We start from the raw sequence: 21,653 nt of genomic DNA, 5'->3' as shown, positions 1-21,653 counted from the left end.
ACAAATCCCCATCTAGGATGGAATAGGATCCAACAACGATTCAATGAAAGACATTGGAATGGACGCATCAGTATCAAAGAAGCATCATTGTAATTTATTTTCCAACAAATCCCCATCTAGGATGGAATAGGATCCAACAACGATTCAATGAAAGACATCATCAATTAGATTTTGGATTAAGTGGTAGCACACATGACGTCAACAATGAAACTAAATGCATCAATAACAAGGGGAATGCATTTCCCCTGGCATCCATTGAAATTCAATTACAACACCACGTTTTAACCAAGAGATTGGTGACCTAAATGCTGCTGCAACTATCTTAATACAAGAAACTTTTCTTCAGCCACACCAAGCTCCCATATTTCTAGAGCTATTGATTAGAAAACAATAAAAACAAATCTTCATCAGCGCTTTATGTTAGTAAAGACCTATCTCTTGTTGACTGGACAAAGCAGCTGATCTGCAAAGGGACCGACCTTGCTTAATGATTGGACCGGCTATAATGTCTATGGCGCTTGCTAGGGCGTTCTTCCTTATACCTAGAGCTCCTTTTCCGAGAGATTTCTCCCCCCTCTGCATTGCTCCTGGAATGATAGTGCTCCTCTCTGTCCAGAGTACTCCTCTTATAGTTATGATCCGTCTCTATAGAAGTTGTGTTTGGAGAACACTCAGGCCTATCCTCAGAGCTTTTCCCATATTGGGATTCTTCCTCCACATAACTCCTTTTTCTGGAGCCTTGCTTTCTCCCCACTGTCCTTCTGTGTTCATCCCTCTCCATCGAGCTACTTCTTTGGGATAATTCTTCTCTGTCCACAGAGCTCCTCTTGTAAGAGTATTCTTCCTTCTCCACCAACTTCCTTGGTTTTCGAGGGGGTGATGGGACCTAGAAACAGGTGGGCAAAATGATATCATAATGACATCCTATTAGGTTAGGCTAAAATATTCCGAGGGGAAATACCTAAAGAGTTTTCCAAATAACAATAACTGGGGCTGCAAACCCAAGAAAAGGAGGCAAACAGTTTGGAGAATATTCAAGATTCCAAAAAAAAGTAATCTGTCATTTACGATTAAAAAGGAAAATATAATAAAAGTTATGTACACCAGCAACTCTAACAAATTCAGGAAGCAAAGCAAATGTACAAGTAACAGAATCATCATAGCAGCAAGACTTATGCAACAATGCATTTCTCAGTACTTATTTTGTCCCACTTCAGAATACACATATGCAACTCTAGGGTTTGAAATTTGTGTACAATAGCAAGGTGAAAGGGACAGCACCTGGAAACGAGACATGTATCTTCCTTCAGGTGGAGGAGTTATTCCAAGTTTTTTCAAATCTTCATAAGGAATCGGCTGCCTGGATTTCAAGGGAAATAGAGAATGTGTAATGGCATAGCAAACAAGAAGGTGCAGCTCTCAGTAATCTAGGCACAAGGGCTAGAAACCTTTATGAATATAGGATTACTAGTCTTTTTCACAATTTGCAACTTAATGGAACCCAAAAGTTCCACAAAAAGAGGAAAATTTTAGATAAAATTTTCATCATAATCAATTCCTAGTATAATTGAAACCAAGAAAACCATAGGAAATAATTTTGATGATGAAAATTCAGAAGGCAAAAGAACCATAAAGCATAAAGAGCATCAGATAACAGAATTAAATATGTATAAAAATTATCGGAAGAATGGTGCCTACAAGGGAGCTCTAAATGGTCTTTCTCGTCCCCCAAAACGAAGCTGTCCCGACTCTTTTCTACCACCAAGACCCCCTCCTGTTGGAAATTTGGAATACTGTCATTATCAGCAACATTCCGTAGCAGGAGGAAATGGAAAAGAAGAGAAAATTTAGACTGACCTAATCTTCTAGGAATCCACCCAGGCATCAACTGTTGCCTGTTATAATCAACAATAGTTTCAGCGTCATCAATAATTGCATGGTGAGCGTCCTGCAATGGAGTAATCATCATACTTGTTCACCCTTTTAATTTTATAAAATGGACATTAAAGATGTTATGGATGGTAAATCTCCCTGACTACAATAAAACTAAGGATAAAATATATATTTCTAGAGTAGAACTTAGGTTGCTAGTAGTATATGAGCCGTCAGCAACTTTGGCTGCCATATTAAAGAATCACCATGAAGAATGAGCTAAATTATGAGAGCAAGAATAAAGTAGTACAAGCATAAGATGTAGGCCCTAGAGAGGGTAATGGGAGAGAACATGTATCAATATTGAGTACCTGATATGCACGACGCATTTCTCTCTCAGTTTCAAATTCAACAAAAGCAAAACGCCGTGATGCCCCTGTCACTGCAACCAAAGAGACCCACAAGCAAAAGAAACAATGCATCATCCCCTTAAGCTAAAATTTAATGAAAAGATAATCTAATATGCAAAAACTAGTAATATTTCACAGCTAAATAAAGATTAAATAAAAACCCCCAAAAATGGTACCGATATGGCGGACTAAGCGCAAGTTTTTGACTCGGCCGTATTTGCTCATAGCCTGAAACACCCAAACAAATACATCAGTGAAATTAAAGGAAGAAAATTTAGATCCAAAGAAAAGAGAAGTGTGGTTTGGTTTTAGGACCTTATGGAGAGTGGGTTCCGTGGTCAAGTGGGATAGGCGACCGACGAAAACGGTGCAGTAAGGATCACCAATGATCTTGGGGTCACCCGTAGGGTCATCTTCAGCAAAAATAATAATAATAAATAAGCAAAAAAGAAAGGGAGAAACAGGAAAAAGAGTGCAAAAAGTGAGAGAGAGATACAGAGGGCAGCATTAGAGCAGAGAAGAGCTCGGTAAACGGCGTTATCGTGAGGGAGGATGTCGGTGCCGTCGATGCTGCCAGCCTGAATAGGATGGTACGACTCTGCGTAGAACACCGAGTTTATGTTGCTGCTCATAGCGTTCTCGCACACAAAAATACTTAGCTTAGCCTTTGTGTTCGTGTACTGTTGTATCGTGAGCTGAACTAAACTGAACTATAATATGGATCCCAACAAAATTTAGGACCGCAGCCAAATATATAATTCGAGATTTTATGTAATTAAATTAAATTATTTTTTCTCCTTAAATTTTGACTGAATCAGCTTTAATTTTTTATTCAAATAAAATTATAAAAAATACAAATATCAATATTTTTTTAATATAATTATGTATTAAGAAGCCTAATTCTTTCATTCTCTATCTTACAAAAAATACAATATATATATACAAAAACTAAGACGTTAGCTTAGGCCAAGATACTTATAATATATGCACTAACATATAAGGATTATAAACATCCTACTATGTATATTTACATATGCATTCATAACTTTACACTATAAATGCAGCGGAGCATTGCATATAGCAATTGGATGAAAAAGGAGTAGCTGTTGCCTTCCCTTCCCTTGCTTTGCTGCTCTGGTCTGCTCAGTCCAACATATACTTGTAATATATACACATATATGCATGTATTCAAAAATGTAATTATAAACATCCCTTCTTGTCCGTCAAATAGTAGTCACCCACCGTCAAGAAGACATGTTCTCTCTGATTCACCTCCACTGCACCCTGATTTTCAATGCATTCAACTTACCTGCAATTCCACAAAACCAAACAATAAAATAATATCTTGTTATACCCTAGATAGCCAACCTTACAAATCACTTAGAGAAAACTTGACATGTGTTTTCCAATGAAACCAACGATATCAGGGACTCACAGCTAGTTCAAGGACCCTGCAATTGGTTCACGAACCACAGCTTGGTGACCTTCAGACTTCCACATTGCTAAATTTGTCCCCCACGATAAAAGCATCATGCAAACAGCTCACGCAGGTTGCTCTCTTCTTCTCACCCTCCCTTCGCAGAATCTCTGAATTCTCTCCACAAAACCATAATTTCCTCCCAACCTTCAGACTCCTTCCCTTCATTCTACCTTCATCTTCTTCCTCTATTCACCTCACTGGTTAACATATTTCAATCCACGTAAATTTCTCCAATTATGCAGCCACTCCTTCATAACCAAAAACAAACCTGCCCATTTCCATGGTCCAACTCCAACTTCAAACAATAGTAGTCTCTTGACAGAAGATAAACCTGTAGGCTTTGAGCAAGTTTCCTATTTCCTGCAACCCCATTCAATAATATAAGGCGATAAGGGCAAAAGAGAGTGATGAACCGAAAACAAAAACAATTCAGCTCAGTAACAGCAATTATAATCTTCACTGGCGCTGGCTAATCTGCATATAATGCAACAATAGCATTCTCCTTGAAAACTAGGGCTGGTCTAGCCAAGCTTATTTTAAATGACATGTTAGAGATGCCTCTGAAATTCTCTTCACAAAGCACAACCTGAAATTTTTGTCCAAGTAGAAAGAATAAGTAAGCCATACATTCTACCAGCACAACAACTAACAAAAGGCTGCTACCATGCAAATGAAAAAAATATATATACACAGCAAGCTGCGTTACCTACTACAGATTTGTCTTCAGTTGACGCAACATATAACAAGCAATGCAAGAAAGTTAGCATCCTATCAGTGAAAGCATGATTGTCGGTGACGAGCGCACATCCAATGACAATAAAATATAATGTTTATTGATAAGATAGGGATTTCATTTGTAATTAGTCAGCAGCTAAGGCAGGATTATTATATTTACTCCAAGAATATACATAAAGCAAATTATTGAATTAGATAATACTAAGGAACAGGTTCATTGCACATCATCTCCAAAAATTAAAGATTATGAGCACATTAGTTTTTAGTTATATTTTGTAAATTAACAAAATTCTAAGATACTAATCTACAATTAAGGTACGCCAAACTCAAAGCTGATCAAACTTTTATGCTGTGGCATCAAATTAGAAGACAGCAATGGAGATCCAACTGCATCCCTAGTATAGTTTTCCTGCCATAAGATTCGAGCTTAAGCTATTATATACAGCAAATTTTCATAAATATATGATGCAAGTACAGGGAAACTCATCCACTACTTTCTCTTAAGCACAGGTACAGGGATCCACACACAGCACCATATGAACCAAAACAAACAAAGTTCTAGGAAGGATTTAGCTGTTTTTGTTATTTAATGATTACATCAAATATGGGGCAAAATGTCCACAACATTTCACAAAGTGACCATTTTCCACACTGTTCACACACCTCTCTTAATTTTCCAGGTATGTCATCAAGAAAGTCTTCATTCGGCTGAACAACTACCATCTCCCTAAATTGAATATAACAAATAGGCAGGAAAGTAAAGAAAGAGCAGAATTAAGATAATAAAATGTCCGGATAACTCCAACCAGAAAACTTTTGGAACAAATAGCATTGATCAATAAGCCACTGATGAGGTATATATACTGAAAAATATTAGAATAATTACTACAAAGATGAAGAATACCTTTCCTTCTCCTTGAGGAAAACTACAATAGTGAATGCTTTCCTCTGCTCCATCACAAACTTTCCGCAAGTTTTGATAAAGAACCTCAGTGAAAAACGGTGTAAAGGGGGCCATAACCTTAGAAGAACTTAGAAGCACCTAAAACCGTAGTGCACATTTCTAAGCATGTAAATAAGATGTGACTTTTGCTGAACATATGATAGCAGGTTAGAAGCAATGATTGCCACTACAAAAATGAAAAAATAGTACATACATTATAAAGAGTAGAGAGAGCCATACGGCTGTCTTCTTCTCCAATACGGCCTTTTACTCTCTTACGGTTGAATCTCACATATATATATTCGTGAGGTTATCAAGAAACTTCAATAGATATGGAACCACCTAACAAAATAAACCACATATCCTTTTTAATTCTATTACCATGCCATGTAACAGATGTACAACAAAAATCCTAGTATTCTATCAAAAAAAGGCATCTCGAGCATTTTAATGTAATGGTATTCCCCAAGAACCAGCAGTATAAGTCAAAGTAGCCAAGCCGATGTCCAATCTGAATGCTCAAATTACAATTGTGAAATTTATATCAGAACCTAGAAATATGTTACCAATTTCAAAACTCACTTTAGTACTATATTTAAGGTATCACATTGATATTTAGTTAAGAAAATTCCATAAGGTTATGTTAGTTTATGGAAAAAACCATATAAAGCCGGTATGCATCCATTTCCTGGCGAGCAAAGTGAACAAGACTTTGAGTTGCAGAGTTTATCCACTGGTCAAGCACATTAGATGACTTCTAAAGAACATTCAGAAAAATAGGAACAAATGGGGCAGAACCTTCACACTCAAGTCTTTTTGCATTCTGAACAAGGAACCTATATGCATTATACCATGGGAGAAAGACATCTTTGACCTGGGCAGAGACCAAGATAAAGGATTAAGAAAATGCAGGTCTGAAACATGCCCAAAAGAAAAACCAAAATAAAATAGAGTAATGGTGTTATGACACAAAATTCTCTCCAAAAGCAAAAGATGAAATGTAGTAATGCACAAAAATACTCACAACACCAAAAACTCCATCCGTTTTGAAACATAAGGTCTCAGTCCGAACAACTGGGGAGTTTATAAGGTACAATCATAAAGCATCATATAGAATTAAGAAAATAATTTGGCACTGATGAGTGAAACAAAATTCATGCCACTAGAAAGAAATATATAAAGACTTAATATTTAAAAACTAGGCTGAATAAACAAAAGACTTACAGCCCCGTTGTCATTAATGACTTCATCGGTGAAGGATAACTTTTCAATCTTTTACTCATCTTCTTTCCATCTTCAGCAAGGACAAGGCCACTACAAATGAGATTTCTGAATGCAGGTGTCCCGAGTAATGCAATTGACAACACCATAAGAGTGTAAAACCTGCAAAGGACAATGGAAGAAATAAAATTCCAAAAGCAAACTTCATTCACAGAACAGAACTTCTTTGAGGGTTAAACAGGGGGATACTGACACATAGGTAGTTTATGAAATCCTTACCTAAAATTGATTAGTCGTAACCATAAATATGGAACAAATAATAATACTAATAATAAAGTCTCCTCCTAAATGATATCAAGAAATGAAAATTAAAAATTTGACGTTAATGCTGGAAAGTTCTACAACAATATACAGGAAGAGAATAATTGAAAAGAAAAGGTCTGTCATAGGAAGAGCACAAAGTAATGTAAAAAGGTTATCGATTGAAAAGGTAATTGAAATGTTAACTTACAGGATAAGATGGAAATCCAGTGTCTATAATTGCTTGACCACCCCCCCCCCCCCCATTCCCCACAAAAAAGAAAACGTTAAAGGGTATTAAGAAAATGGAAAAAGCTTCAGCATCAATCATGATTCATGCATGTCAGAGAAATTTAAAACCAACAGTTAAACAAACATCAAGAAAAATTCATCAACTCAGAGGCTTGTTCGGTTGTTCAGTTTGTTTGCAAGCTGTCAAAGTGCATAAGATCAGCTATGAGGAAGATGTAGTCTAAAATCTGGTAATTAGGATGGCTCTAAAAGTAGGAAACAAACCATCCACGTGTTTGATCCAGCCCCTCAGCCACAAAATGCCCAGGAATTTTTTTCTCAAAAAGTTCAACATTCTCAAATGGATAATGGATATAAGCATAAGGCATAGATCCACTCGCAAACCAACAATCAAATACCTGCCAAAATAATTCAACAGAATTAATCTGTATGAAAAGCTGAGGATGCAGCATAAAAACAAAAAGAGTATTAGTAACATATGTATGAAGATGTTTAGCAGTCGCTAGGCCTAAAAAACTAGAACTTATCCAAGAATTATGGTGTAATGGGCTCAAAATTAAACTTGATCGAATTTGAAGATAGGGTTGGAACAGTAGATCAACAACATACAATCGGATGAACAACTAATAACAACATCTCTTTGCATAAAAACAATCAAACTCTGTAGCCTTACATCATCTATACGTCGTAGCACACCAAACTCTGGACCACGGGTAGAAGGTACAGTGATATGATCAATATTCTGACGATGGAGATCAAAGACCTGATAATAAAGAATAACTAAATGGAAATGTAATAAAGAATTTAATACAAAAAGAAGTTTATTGGGCCTAGCTTCCAAAGCTAAAATAATAAGATGATGCCTCTGGTACTTAGAATTTCAGACAATTCTTGAAATTAACTACATAATAAGGTACCAGATGATTGGTACATATATACTTGAAAGCACAGAGATCAATCAATAAAATAGTTCTTTTTTCTCCTCCTATAGAAGGAATTAGTTAAATTCTTATTAGCTTTCACAGCTCAAGAACAGCACTAAAATAAATCCACTATCATGACGACCCCCAGCCAAGGAGAAAAGGAGGACCAATCGTGGAGTGGAAAGGAAGCAAATAAACAGATAGAATCCAAGACACTTATCATCCTAAACAGAGTAGTACCCTGGCCATAGGAAAAAAGGTCAAACCTTAGCACCAGAAAGCTTTTCAAGTTTTTCAACAGAATCCATGACTATTACTTCCACACCATCTTTACTAATCCACATGGGAATTGGAGTGCCCCAAAATCTAGTTCAAGCCAATTGTGAAAACGTTTATCCTGTAAAATGACAAAAAGCATTGAGAAGGTGAGAGTCTGCAAGAAACCAAATACAAGATAAAATCATTTCCATCCACTTTGAGGTCTGGTCAAGCTTTCCATTGAGCAAAATAGAGGCCCATGTAAACAGAATTTCTATAGCAGATGAATAAAGCTTGCGTCTAGAAGTAAAAAAGAAGATTATCAATATTCAATAGGGAATGAAAAAAATTCATCTGACGTTCACATATTCAGGTATCCAGTAGGTCTGCTTGTTGTTTTCTAATAATTGCTCCTTCAGTTGTTCCACCCTCGCAAACCTAAAACATATGATACAGCGATTAACATAAGTGGAATACAGTGGAAAAATAAAAGCAGCAAAATGATGATTTCCAGAATCCTTGTACATACAGATATCAAAAGTTCCACATGGATAGAAACACAAAGTAGAAACAAGCAAAGCAGAAATATATAGCAATGCAAGAGTAGTAGAAAGAGCATAAAATAAAGAACATCATACAAACTTGTTAGTTAATGGTATTACTCGACTATATAGAGGATATGAAGTTTGTAGAGCAAAGCAATTCAAAGGCCTACTCTACAAATGGAGTAAATGTTGTACACCTATACCCTTCTATATCTACAGAACATTTTCCTAATCAGGGACTAACTTTTGTACGATTTCTTTGCTTGTTAAGAACCTTCTCACATCTCAATTTAGACTGTCTTCCCTCCTTGTGCGCGTTTAACCAACTTTCAAAGTATGCTATAGCCCCTATCAATCAATAAATAACAATTCAACACTAACAGAGCTTCTTCCCTGTTCTGTAGCAACATCAAACCTTGTCACAGAAAGGAAACGAAAACTGCAGTATCATAAATAATCAAAGCCTGCAAGCTAACCGTCCATCCCATAAAGAAGTGAAATCCTTACAACAACTCTATGTGGCTTGTTTATGCACAAATTTAGATAGAACTTAACAACCATTCATGAAATAAACTTCCACTTAGAGAAATTAATGATTCATTCAACTTAAAATAACTTTTAATATTGTTGCATTAAATAATAAAATGCACATCACAGAAACAAATCAACTTTCAAAGCTTAATCTGTTAATGGTTTTTTCCATGAAACACCATTAGTCAACAAATGCTCCTCAAGAGATTGCAAGCATTTTTTGCTTGTCAGTAACAGTTCTAGAAGATCAACCAAAAGTACATGTATACAACTATATTCACACAATAAAATAGGCAGAAAATGAATATCCAAATTTGAACGATATATTTAGCATTCCGTCTGCAGTGTGCTAGACATATTGCAATCAAAAGAATAGATAATTAAATGCACCAAAAACTGAAATTAATACATGAGTTGATTTGGCAAAAACACTATAAATGAGGCCCAGAAAAACAGTCACTAAAGGAGGGTAAAATAAAATTGTTCAGCCAGTTTAAAACTTATATTTTATTTACCAAAGCTATAAATTGAGATCCTTATTTTTTTCTGAATAAGAGTGATAGAATCAGGCATACCAGCTAGGAAAAGCTCCATAAATAAGAGGAGTATCAGGTCTCCAACTTCCAAACTTAACAAGCCTGCCTTTTGCCTGAGAAATTAAGAGGCTAGGTAAAATTCAGAAGAAAGAAAATAAACATAGATACATAGTGAGAAGCAAATCTTAGGACAAGTCAATTAGATTCTTCTCTTTTTTTCCTTTTTAGCTCATGGTAACGAAAACTATTACCACTGACTCTAGATTCGCACCCAATGCCATGGATTCGACAGTAGGTTCCCACTAAGGCGTTATAAACAAAACACACGAGCTCCATAATTATCTGAAGTTAGTCACAGATGCTCAACCATTTTCCTATTTTCCATCTATAATTTAAGGCTCGCAATCAATAGTTCGCCAAACAAAACATAAAAGTTCACATCAATCTGACCTTAAAGTGCTTCAATAATATCCTTAGCGCCCATGAAAGCCAGTAATTTTCCCACTTAAGCAACCATCATCATCAACTGCTACAATCAGATTCTCTCCCTACATGCCAAAAATAGATAAGTTAAAGGTAAAAGAAACGTGAAGCTAAACTGAGGGATAAAACACAATAAAAGATTGGAGACTAGTTTAGTTCACATAAAATGCAAAGCAATTTATCAAATTAAAGATAAACAAATACACATTGGAAAAGCAATATTCCTGCCTCAAGGACCTGAACAATTTCATTTGCGATGGAGAATGACAGAATGGGTGAGAAGAAGCTCTCTCCCACCATTTTCTCTAGAACTTAACCTTTCCTAGGCATTACTGATTAAGACATGAGCTAATCCTACATGTCAACATCAACATGTTGTCAAAGAAGAGAACCAATATGTGTGGCATCCAAAGGGACAACCATAGCATAAAATTTCTGAGAAAAAAGTGATAATCATGTCAAAACCATCTACCAGGATAATTACTAAGGGATGAGCACCAAATGAAAACTATGGAACAGGTGATCATAAATATCAAGGCTAAAAGAACATAATTCAGAGAAAGCATTTCCGGCAAACCTTATTGATTCTTTGATTCTCAATGCACTCTCGGTAATCATCTTCACCAAATGCAGGAGCACAGTGGACAATTCCAGTACCATTGTCATCTGTCGCATAATTGTCAGCAATCACCCTAAATGCAGCTTCTGAGCTCCAAGAAGTAGTTGAACAGTGGTTGATACCTGCAACATTTACTTCATCTTAGTATCCCATTACAAAGAAATGTCCGTGTAGTTGTTCAAGCCACAAAAGCAGCATTGTCTGGATCCCCGGCAATGGGGAAAGAGACCATTATTTCTGGATCAGGCACAAGCTGCACATTGAAGTTATGGTTACTTGTTAGACATGATTGGGATAAAACCGTCAAAGAAAAAAATAGTATTGGAGGAACTCGAGTAAATGAACATAAGACACCTTGTAGTTCTGACTGCTTCAAAGTTAGACAGAGGGGTCTTGCACCAGGTGCTGTATGGCATGACCTGCAACACAACAGTTTCTCAAGGAAGAATATTAGAAGAAAGCAATAACCCCATTCGCATTCGTTGTGGCAATAAAAAATGGAACGTAACTGTAAACAGACCTTGAAGCCTTTATAGACAAGTCCTTTTTTGTAAAGCTGAGCAAAAACCCACCAGACAGTCTCCATGAACGTCAAGTCCATAGTCTTATAATCATTCCAGCGCCTGGTCCTAGTGAATAGTGATGATGGTCTCCCACTCCTCACATACCTGGTGACAATACTCCTACACTCCTCGTTGTACTTAATAAATATATAAAAGGAAGCTCTAAGTCTAAAGGGATTTTGTCATCACACAAGTCGCTTTTCTTTTCTTTGCCCAATAAAATAATTGTAAAATTTTAGTATTCATCTCTCTACTTTGTTAAAATTAAGATTTAGTTATTTTAATAAATATATATTACAATTTAATAAACATTTAATAAATAATTATAATTATACTTAAAATTCAAACCCCATGCGAAAGCGGGCAAAACATTATAGTAATAATTAAAAGGAAATTACCTCTATATAAAAGTCATAAAAATTCAGTGATTGTTTTTTATATTCGGTGCTAATTTGTTCGGGACAACCACTCTGTCACAAAGAGTGTCTAAAATTATTGAAATTACACTCTCTTTTTTTTTTTTGTTTTGATAATTTGGGATGGAGATGGAATTGCTTGGGATTTAATCCAAATTCTTATGTCTCCTAACATAATACTATTGTTATTAGATTTTTTTTTTTGGAATAATAAAATAACATAACACTTAATTTATGATTTAACGTAATTTGATAGGTCAAATTAGATTTCCATCACACAAAAATGACTGCAGAGGTAATTTTTGTCTAACATGCCCCAACTAAAATTAGACGATCAGGGGCAATTTAATCACTATTTTTTGAGTCCATAATCTGTTAAAAAAAGGCCAAAAGTTTTCTGAACAAAGAAGACTCTAGACACTCAACACTTTTTCATGTTTTTCAATTTTTTCTCATCTTTTAGGATTTTAGTCTTCTTCTCCATAGCTCTAGGGTTTAGTTTATGTTTTCTTTCTTATAGTTATAGTTAGTTAAGTTAGTAACTTAGTTAACATTGTAGTTAGGGTTTATTTGTTTGTTCAATACCTTAAACTATTTATATTTTCAGTTTACTCCTTAGTTTCAATATAACTCAGTTTTATTTTAGTTTTATCATTAAAAATATGATTTTTAAGTATTCTTTTGCATTTCTTTTGCTGTCATTTTCATTACTTTCAAGCTTTTTCAAGAAAAGCCCAAGCTTTTCTTATTTTTATTATGTTTACCTCAGATGCATATATTTTGTGTGATTATAGTGTTTTGTTTGCTTAAGTGCGATTATAGGTAACTAAATCTGAAGTGGGAGGTTGATGGAAATATTAGCTAGTTAACTTTTGGTTTAGGGATGCAATTGCAAAAATTGGACTAAATTGAATAGACTTCAAAACTTAGGATTGATGCCCCTAAGGGAAAACTAAGATAAGTGAGACCAAGAAGAGATCTTATCGGGCACCAATTTGATAGTCACAAGTTAGTTGAGTGAGTTCGAGAGATAAACCGCGCTAATTCATCTAACTTGGTAAAATTGAGTCATTTTAGGAGTTTTAGCAATTTAGTTCATTAATTCTAAGGTTAACTAACAACATGGAAATCAATCAACCATAGCTTGTTATTAATCGATTAAGTTCGTAGTTTTGCTTGTTTTATGATTTAGTCTTTTTAGCGATTAATTAGTAAATTAGCATAATTAACCTCATTTATGTCCTGTCGTACTATAATGCTTAGTGAGTAGTTGCCTAGACTCCCTGAATTATATGTCCATAGTTTAGAAATTGCTTAATCGTCGACTCCTGTGGGTTCGACCTTTAGAATACTCTAGTGTTTCATTGAATATTATAAACATTACAATTGACATGTCACACTTGCATATACCACTTTATTATTTGATTATGTTAGTGTTGATTTCTCAACCCCACTGTTCGCGTGCCGACAGTTGAGGTGATCAATTCAATAATACCAATTAAATTTGATAATTTTAAACACAGAGAAAAATAATTAAAATACGATTTGACATAAAAAATTGAAATAAATACAATTTGAACCAACTGAAAAAATAAAATGTTAGTTTCTATTATTTAAATAAGAAAAACGCAGTTATTTAAAAAATCAGAAATACCTTATTTATTTGATTTAAAAAAGAAACATGCGAGTCAGGTCATTTAAAAAGAATTTTAAACCTGAATCTGAGAATTCAAATTTGGCAGCAGCATGCATTCTAGAAGGAAGGAAGTTTAAATTTGATTTGAAAATGGAAATAAATAAATAAATAGCGCCAAGTTTGAAAAAGAAATAAATAAATAAAGCTAAGTTTGACTTGAAAATAAAAGCACCAAAATAAATAGAAGGGAAGTGGCTCAAGTCTGAAATTGATCTTTAAGGTGTTTTCAGAATTTGGCTTCCTTCGCCGCATCAGACGCATAAACATGGCTGAAGACGCTGCTCTCAAATCCATATATCACTTCACTGTCCAGGTAATTTCTTTTCCTTTTAGTTTTTTGGATTGGAATTAGGATGCCTATCTCATTTACTATAACTTTCTTGGTATTGGGAGCCGAAGAATCACATCTAAAACCATGAGTTGATCTTCTTCTTCTTCTTCTTCTTCTTCTTCTTCTTCTTTTCATTTAAAACTTGAATAATTATAACAATTATTAGTAAAAAGATGATCCATTTATCCAACCTATGGCCGAGCATAGTAGAGACCCGGGGCGTTATGGCCCCGTAAATTTTTTATTTAGGCCTTTTATTATTTATAAAATTTTAAATTAATAATAGTAAAATTATACTTTAGCCTCCTAAAAATGATAAAATTTATTTAACCCTTTAAAATTATAAAGATATAAGCTATTAAAATGATAAAATTACATTTTTACTATCATAAAAATATACAATTTAATTCCAAACCTTCTCAAAAAAAAATTTTCTGGCTCCACCACTACTATTATTCATCCAAACTATACATTAATTCATTCAAGTTATTTGTTATTGCATCCAAACTATGTTACTAATTTTATAAATCATACATTTATGTATAAAGGAGTTGTATTGATAGATTTAAACTAAAGGCAAAGTTAAAGATTCTGTTTAGGACGAAATTAAGAGCGAAATTAAACATTATTGTAGGATTAGATACAACACTTAAAACTATTCATAATTCCTTTTCAACTTAGATAAAAATTTGAAAAAATAAATAAATTGTCAAGCTAGATTAATTGTCTAATTTGATGGCCCAATCAGAATATTTTCTTTATAAAATTAAATAAACTTGGATTTTTAATTTAAAATATTTTATTAATTTTCATTCGAAAATATATTTAGATGTTAGACGGGCTAAACTGGCTAAGCAAGAAAATTTTACTATCTAAATATGTTCTAGCTCATTAATATCAATTATATACATAAATGGTATAATTTTTTATATTCTTCATGTATATTTTATAATTCATGTCCAGATTCATAATTATATCTCTAATAATGTTAGATATTATAAATTATATTTATGGTTACCTATCTAAAAATCATAATTATTAAAATTTTAATCTAAAATAATTAAAATATGAATGAAATTATCTAATATTATAAAATAAAATATAAGATCATATTAATTTTTGGAGAGACCAAATATATTTTTAAATTAAAAATGTTACTAAGACTAAATTATTTCAAATCTAAGATCATGGTTATTCTATTTTGTACTAAATATGGTAATAGTTTTTTTCTCAGTGTGAGCATTGAAAGTAAAATATTACTTTGGTTAATTAAAATGCAACTGTAAAGAAAATTAAAGTAAAAATAACAAATCATATATGTTATAAAAGAAGGTACGGAAGCAAAAATGGAAACTTTGAGTTATGGGTTAGTTTTTTAATTTTAAAATATTTTTAAACTATATTTAAAGTAAGTTCATTTTTAAATTAAATTTTAAATATGATTTTTTGACATTAATAATAATAATAATGTTTTCAATAATAAATAACTTTAAACAATTAATTTTTATTTTTATAAATATATATTTATTTAAATATTAAAAATAAGTTTTTCTAACATACATTATTAAAAAACTTATTAAATATATATTTATAATATTACAAGGTACACATCTATAATTATATCCTATTTAAGTATGGTAAAGTTAGCATAACTCTAATTAAGTATGATAAATTTAACAGAATTACATCCTACGTATGGTAAATTTACCTTTCAAGAAATAAGGTGAAATTTTAACCCTACAGATCATCGTGCTCATGAATAATTTATGCTATTTATTTATTTTTGTGATCCTATTTTCTTTCATATAATAAACTTTTTTTCTTTTTATAGTTAAATCATAGGCAAAAGGACAAATTTTATAAATCTCCCAACTCTTCTTATTTGCGTTAGCTTGGTTGAATTTCCAAACAGAAAAGATATACATAAGTTTTATTTATTATAATTTTTCTAAATATTTTAGCACTTTTTTTTTTGAGAAAATTTTTAGCACATATTTAAATGTATACATAAAATTTATTAATTATATATTTTTCTAATATTTAGGTTTTGACTCGTGTGATGCAAGAGGTTTTTTTTTTGCTAAAATAATATTCAATTAATTAATTGTTTTGATTTTTTATTTAAAATGTTGTTATTTAACTAAATGATAGAGAAAACTATAAATATTTAATTTAATAATTAAATTAAAGGTATAATGATAAATTTAGCTCTCAACATTTACATTTTTTCATTTTGGCCTTTACTTTTTTTTAGCTAAATTTAATTATTAACCTTCAAAAAGAGTCAAATCATTTATCTTTGACGAAAATATTGACTAAAATAATAAATTTTTAGTGATGCCACTGTGGCAAGCTGTGTGACAGTCCACATATACTTCATGTTAATATGGTATTATGTGTCTTATATGTCACCTCAACAAATAATTTTAAAATTATAAAATATTCAAAAAAATAAAAATAGCATGAAGTACACATGGTTTACCATGTGAGTTGCTATGTTTAAAATTTTTAATGTTTCAATTAGTATTCCCGTTAAAAAAAATCAAATTGACTCTTTTTCAAATGTTGATGGTTAAATTGACATTTTTCAAAATGTTGAGTGTCAAATTTAGCTAAAAAAAGAGCCAAATTGACAAAAGATATAAATATTAAGGGATTAATTTCGTTATTGTACCTAAGTAAAAAATACTAGAAAAAACCAATCTTTAATAAACTTTAATTTTAGTAATCCCTCATATTAACTAAAATATATGAAATCAATTTTAACTAAAATATATGGAATTAATTTTAATTTTTTATATATCAAACGGAGATTTAAATTTTATTAAAATAATATATTTCAATTATTTTAATATTCAATTACTTTAAAACAAAAGTGAAAAAGAATTACAAACTACATTAATGTTCACTAAAAGGAGACATCTATTTATAATAAATCAAATACAAAGCCTTTATATTATTTTTAAAATGCTACAAATTTTATAACAAATTGTTAATAAATAAATAAAATATATTTTAATTCATCATAATACAAACTACCAATATTTTAAAAATTAAATATTATAACTAATAGGATTTGAACCTTAGAGATAACATTTTTAAAGGGTTAGCCACGAACCTCGGATATGGACCGTTAAATGAGAATGAATAGTACCAAAGAAATTAATATCATATTATTTTGTTTTGACTTTTCAATTATAATATTATCATATTATAATATTTTGTAATAAATATTTAAAAATAAATACAATGTATTAACTAAGCTTATGCATTGCACAGGATGAAAAACTAGTAATGTATAATTAAAAGTATTATCAAATTTACCTTAAAAATGTATTACCAAAACTTACTTAAAAAATGTTATCAAATCTAATTTTAGTAATATATCAAATAATTTTATAATATAAAATTAGGTATTATTATTATGTTCACTATTAGTGGAGCCTCACCGCCATTGACAGTGAATAAGATAATTATTTTAAATTTAGTGTTTACAAAATTCTATTAAAAAAAGTTAAGGTTTAAATTTTGAATTTATCCAACAACACATAAATTTTATTTCTTTAATTGGGCTCCCATTTGAGTAAGGGTTTTAGTCCCATTTTAGCAACACTATCTTTTACCATGTCCCTTTATTGACATTTTGTTAATGTATCTATTAAATTGATACTCGACCTAACATAAGTGATAATGTACAATCAAGTGCCTTATACATCCATGTCCTAAACTAATACGTCTAGACCTTTTACTGCAAACCTTGCTATAAGCTTGAGACATGATAGACATAAAATCACATAGAAAGGAAAGGGTTGACATATGCTCTGGCCATAATTTAATATTTATATATACATAAATTTTGAGTCGAAAATTAACTTAAAAATTTGGAGTCAATTTTTATTTATGAATTTTAAAAAGAAGTTACAATCTATAGATTTTTTTATTATAAAGAAAATATATTGATTCTTCTCTTTGATGGAGCTTTTATCCAAGAATCGTTTAAAGTTGATTTTGGAAGGATGCGATTTGCTTCAAGGTCACCGAGATTTGATCTTGAAACCGAATTTGGACATCCTTTCTTCAATTTCAAAAATGACTTTTCGCTTCCCCTCCTTGGTTGAACTAAATTGGAGTGCGATTTTTCTTCAAAACTAATGTGGCGTTCTTCAGAAATTTCTTCAAATTTTTTAAATTATTCAGAGAACTTCTAGACTTATAAAATTGTGATTGTGCTGAATGGCTTGGAGATAACCCATTTTATAGTGTCAATCAATCAAATAAAAGAGAGTTTTTGTAGAATTTAATTCATTTATTTGATTGTTCTACAAGAATTTAAACTCTTTTATTTATTATTTATCTCTTATTAATTTAATTAATTAGAGATAAAATAATCCCTCAAGAATATAGTTTCTTTATAAAAGAGTTCTAAAATGATTTATAAACTCTAATTGATCCAAAAAATTTTCCTCTACAAATGTTCCCTCAAAACTTGGTCACGTATGCAACTTTTGTTGAGGGTAGAAAGTGTGCAAGTATTGAAACTTTATTTGCTTCTAACTTCGAAGATTTTGTTCCAAAGTACGTCATCAATATTTTTTTTCATTTGGATTGAACTTGGTAATGAAATCAAACTGCCTACGTACTATCATTTTTTAAAGATCAAGTCATAATGTAGTTCAATTTTTATTGGATGTGTAGTTTAAGCTTGTGTTTAGGAGCATTGTTTTATTTATTTATTTTATATATATATATAAACAATTTATACTTGTACTTAAGAACAACATCATTTATTTTGGATGAACAATTTAAGCTCATGCTTAAGAGCATCATCATTTATTTTGTGTAAACAGATTAAGTTTGTGTTTAAGAGCAATGTAGCAGTTTAAGCTCGTGCCTAGGAGCGTTGCTTTTTATTGACTTCTTTAACATGTGTTGAAGTCCAACCGTGAGCATTCAAATATTTTGGAAATAGACATTTCCCCAAGTCCCTTGAAAACCCACCGCCTTGATTTTGCTTGGAGCCAATGTAAAGGACCAAAGTAGCTGAATTTTACAGTTCTAGCCATCATATTAGATTGAGAAATCATAGTGGCTAATGTCAAGTTTGATGATGTCACTTCTTTTTCAAACTCGATTTTCCTTCTTCATGGAGTTGCATAATCTTCCCTTTCAACATGAAACACTTCTCGAGTGGATAACTAATCAACCAGTGGTACTTGCAATAGTTGAGAATAACTATAATTTCTTACAAACCATACATTACTTTGTTCAAGCAATGCATCATTTTATCCAAAAGCAGCGACAAGGAGGCCCCGACTCCCCCTAAAAATAGATATTTATGTTAGTCCCTTTGAAAGATATAAAATATATGTTAAAATTCCATTTTGACCTAAAGAAATGATGAAATTTTGACTACGTCCTAAAATGTTAAGTTATAAATTAATATAATGGTAAAATTGTATTTTGATTCCCATAAAAATTTATAACTCAATTCTAGCCCGCAAAAAATTTCTAACTTCACCCCTTATAAACTCATATAGTTTTTGGACATTGACTAAATTTATACATTTGTAAGCTATTTTACAACATTTGTATTACAGTTGAATTATTTGTCCAGAATTTGCTAACAATGTCGTTCTCAAAATTGCATTCATATCATTGCATTGTTCCACTTACCTTTCTGTTTTTGATGTGGTATATTTTTGCTCTCGATTTTCTTATTCTTTAAATAATACATAAATATTTTTATTTTATTTAATTTTAGCTTTGATTCATATACCAGCATTTTACTACCTAGTTGCAGAATTAGCTGAGAAATGGTCGCTATGACCTGACAACTCTTGAGAGTTGAGATAATGCCATTTGCTGCTTTTGTGTCTATCATTACTCTTAGTATTAACTTTCCATTAAACATATCAATATCAGAACCAAAAATAAAAAACATCAATGTCTGTTTAAAGAAAAAAAGAATAAGCTCAAGCTTCAACTGAACAAACTTCATCGTTTATGGTCTGCAGGACATTCGTGGAAATGATGTAAGTTTAAGTGACTACAGCGGGAAAGTTGTTCTGATAGTGAATGTTGCTTCAAAATGGTAACCAGCTTCATCAGTTATATATAGCCTGAATTTTTCAGCATAACACTTCATCAATGAGTCTCACCTTTTAGCCATTCACCTTAAGTATCTTCCTTTTTTCTATTTTTGGCAGTGGTTTAACGCAATCAAACTACAAGGAACTCAATGTTTTGTATGAAAAACACAAAAACCAAGGTCTCTGTTACACTTTTCTTTAAATTGTAGACCTCGAATGTACTGTTCTGTGTAATGGTTTGAAGCTTATAAACGTTGGAGTGCAGGGTTTGAGATATTAGCATTTCCTTGCAACCAGTTCGCGGGGCAAGAACCAGGCACCAATGAACAGATTCAGGAAGTCGCATGCACAATGTTCAAAGCTGAATTCCCAATTTTTGATAAGGTTATAAATATGTTTGATTGAGTGCCTTATGCCAGCAATCACACCTCCTTAGCATGAAAATGAAACCAGTTGATTGGTATACAAACTTATGTTTTGTAATACTGTCATATGATCTGACCATTGTAGGTGGAAGTAAATGGAAAGAATGCTGCACCACTTTACAAGTTTCTAAAATCAGAAAAAGGTGGATACTTTGGGGATGCAATCAAGTGGAACTTCACAAAGTTTTTGGTGAACAAAGAAGGCAAAGTTGTGGAGAGATATGCTCCAACTACATCTCCCCTCAAAATTGAGGTTACACTCATGTTTTATTTTTTTTTCTGATATCACACTTGGTAGCTCTAAAAATGTATAAAATTCCATCAAATTATTGTTCCTTGTTAACATTTCTCTCTTTGCAGAAGGACATACAGAACCTACTAGGATCTTCTTGATGTTGCAGCAGTAGTAGCATATATTGGTGTGGCCTTAGATCTAAAGCTTGATTAGTGTTTGGTGGGTGGCCTTAGATTGGCGCTGTAATGATTGCAAGGTCAACCATGAATAATATCTGTGTGGAGCTTTTACACATGCAAATGTTTACATTTTTAGGATAATATTTGACCAATTGATGGGTACTGCTAAACAAATAAAGTTGAATGAGACCACTCCTCTCTGTATGTTGGCATTTTACGCCTAATAAATAAATAAATGCAGCCACACAAATATTGATTAGGGTCAAGTTTTGTTTACATTTGGGGACAAAACTTTTGATCTGATTAGGACTGAGAGCAAGGGAGCTTACGGATCATTCCTAAACTATATCATCTTCATTTATATTTATCCATACCCGCCATGTCCACAGATATGACATGGTTAAAATTTCATTATAAAGAAACGGTATATATATATATATATTTCCATGCGGATGCACAAAAACGAAGGACATATATATGTTTTTGACTATGAAATACATGCATATACCAGACCGAGCATGCAGTAACTTGCTTAACTGGAAAATGGCAATGGCATACGATACTTATGCTTATGGTAGCTAATTAACTCACCTGAAACTGGGTGGATCTGA

At 32.2% G+C, this 21,653-nt stretch overlaps 2 protein-coding genes and 1 pseudogene across 2 annotated transcripts; 1 reads left to right on the top strand and 2 right to left on the bottom strand.

Annotated features, from left to right (window-relative positions):
• Nucleotides 1–193: 193 nt before the first annotated feature.
• LOC105799992 (U11/U12 small nuclear ribonucleoprotein 35 kDa protein) lies at nucleotides 194–3,019 on the bottom strand. The gene is made up of 8 exons (XM_012630823.2): nucleotides 2,779–3,019; nucleotides 2,598–2,695; nucleotides 2,459–2,510; nucleotides 2,244–2,314; nucleotides 1,858–1,948; nucleotides 1,699–1,774; nucleotides 1,282–1,360; nucleotides 194–886 (listed from the first exon to the last, which is right to left on the bottom strand). Exons 1-8 carry the CDS (start codon nucleotides 2,912–2,914, stop codon nucleotides 485–487), a joined length of 1,005 nt encoding a protein of 334 aa, XP_012486277.1. The 5' UTR covers nucleotides 2,915–3,019; the 3' UTR covers nucleotides 194–484.
• A 266-nt stretch (nucleotides 3,020–3,285) lies between these two features.
• On the bottom strand, nucleotides 3,286–12,043 carry LOC105797729 (isoleucine--tRNA ligase, cytoplasmic-like; annotated as a pseudogene).
• A 1,890-nt stretch (nucleotides 12,044–13,933) lies between these two features.
• Nucleotides 13,934–21,308, top strand: LOC105799994 (probable glutathione peroxidase 2). Its single transcript, XM_012630827.2, has 6 exons — nucleotides 13,934–14,096; nucleotides 20,129–20,205; nucleotides 20,321–20,382; nucleotides 20,469–20,587; nucleotides 20,714–20,881; nucleotides 20,989–21,308. The coding sequence occupies exons 1-6, from the start codon at nucleotides 14,049–14,051 to the stop codon at nucleotides 21,019–21,021; spliced, it is 507 nt and encodes a 168-aa protein (XP_012486281.1). The 5' UTR covers nucleotides 13,934–14,048; the 3' UTR covers nucleotides 21,022–21,308.
• Nucleotides 21,309–21,653: the final 345 nt, after the last annotated feature.

The sequence above is a fragment of the Gossypium raimondii genome, chromosome 9 (genome assembly GCF_025698545.1).
Source record: "Gossypium raimondii isolate GPD5lz chromosome 9, ASM2569854v1, whole genome shotgun sequence".
In the NCBI taxonomy this organism is placed as follows: Eukaryota; Viridiplantae; Streptophyta; class Magnoliopsida; order Malvales; family Malvaceae; genus Gossypium; species Gossypium raimondii.
The sequence above is the reverse complement of the archived record's forward strand: the minus strand, read 5'-3'. Positions and strand labels throughout refer to the sequence as shown.

Coding starts and splice junctions, on each gene's coding strand:
- LOC105799994 (XM_012630827.2), top strand. CDS start 14,049: ATGGCTGAAGACGCTGCTCTCAAATCCATATATCACTTCACTGTCCAG. Junction 14,097..20,128: donor TATATCACTTCACTGTCCAG/GTAATTTCTTTT, acceptor TATGGTCTGCAG/GACATTCGTGGAAATGATGT. Junction 20,588..20,713: donor AATTCCCAATTTTTGATAAG/GTTATAAATATG, acceptor TGACCATTGTAG/GTGGAAGTAAATGGAAAGAA.
- LOC105799992 (XM_012630823.2), bottom strand. CDS start 2,914: ATGAGCAGCAACATAAACTCGGTGTTCTACGCAGAGTCGTACCATCCT. Junction 2,696..2,778: donor CTGCTCTAATGCTGCCCTCT/GTATCTCTCTCT, acceptor TTTTTGCTGAAG/ATGACCCTACGGGTGACCCC. Junction 2,315..2,458: donor GCGCTTAGTCCGCCATATCG/GTACCATTTTTG, acceptor CTTTGGTTGCAG/TGACAGGGGCATCACGGCGT.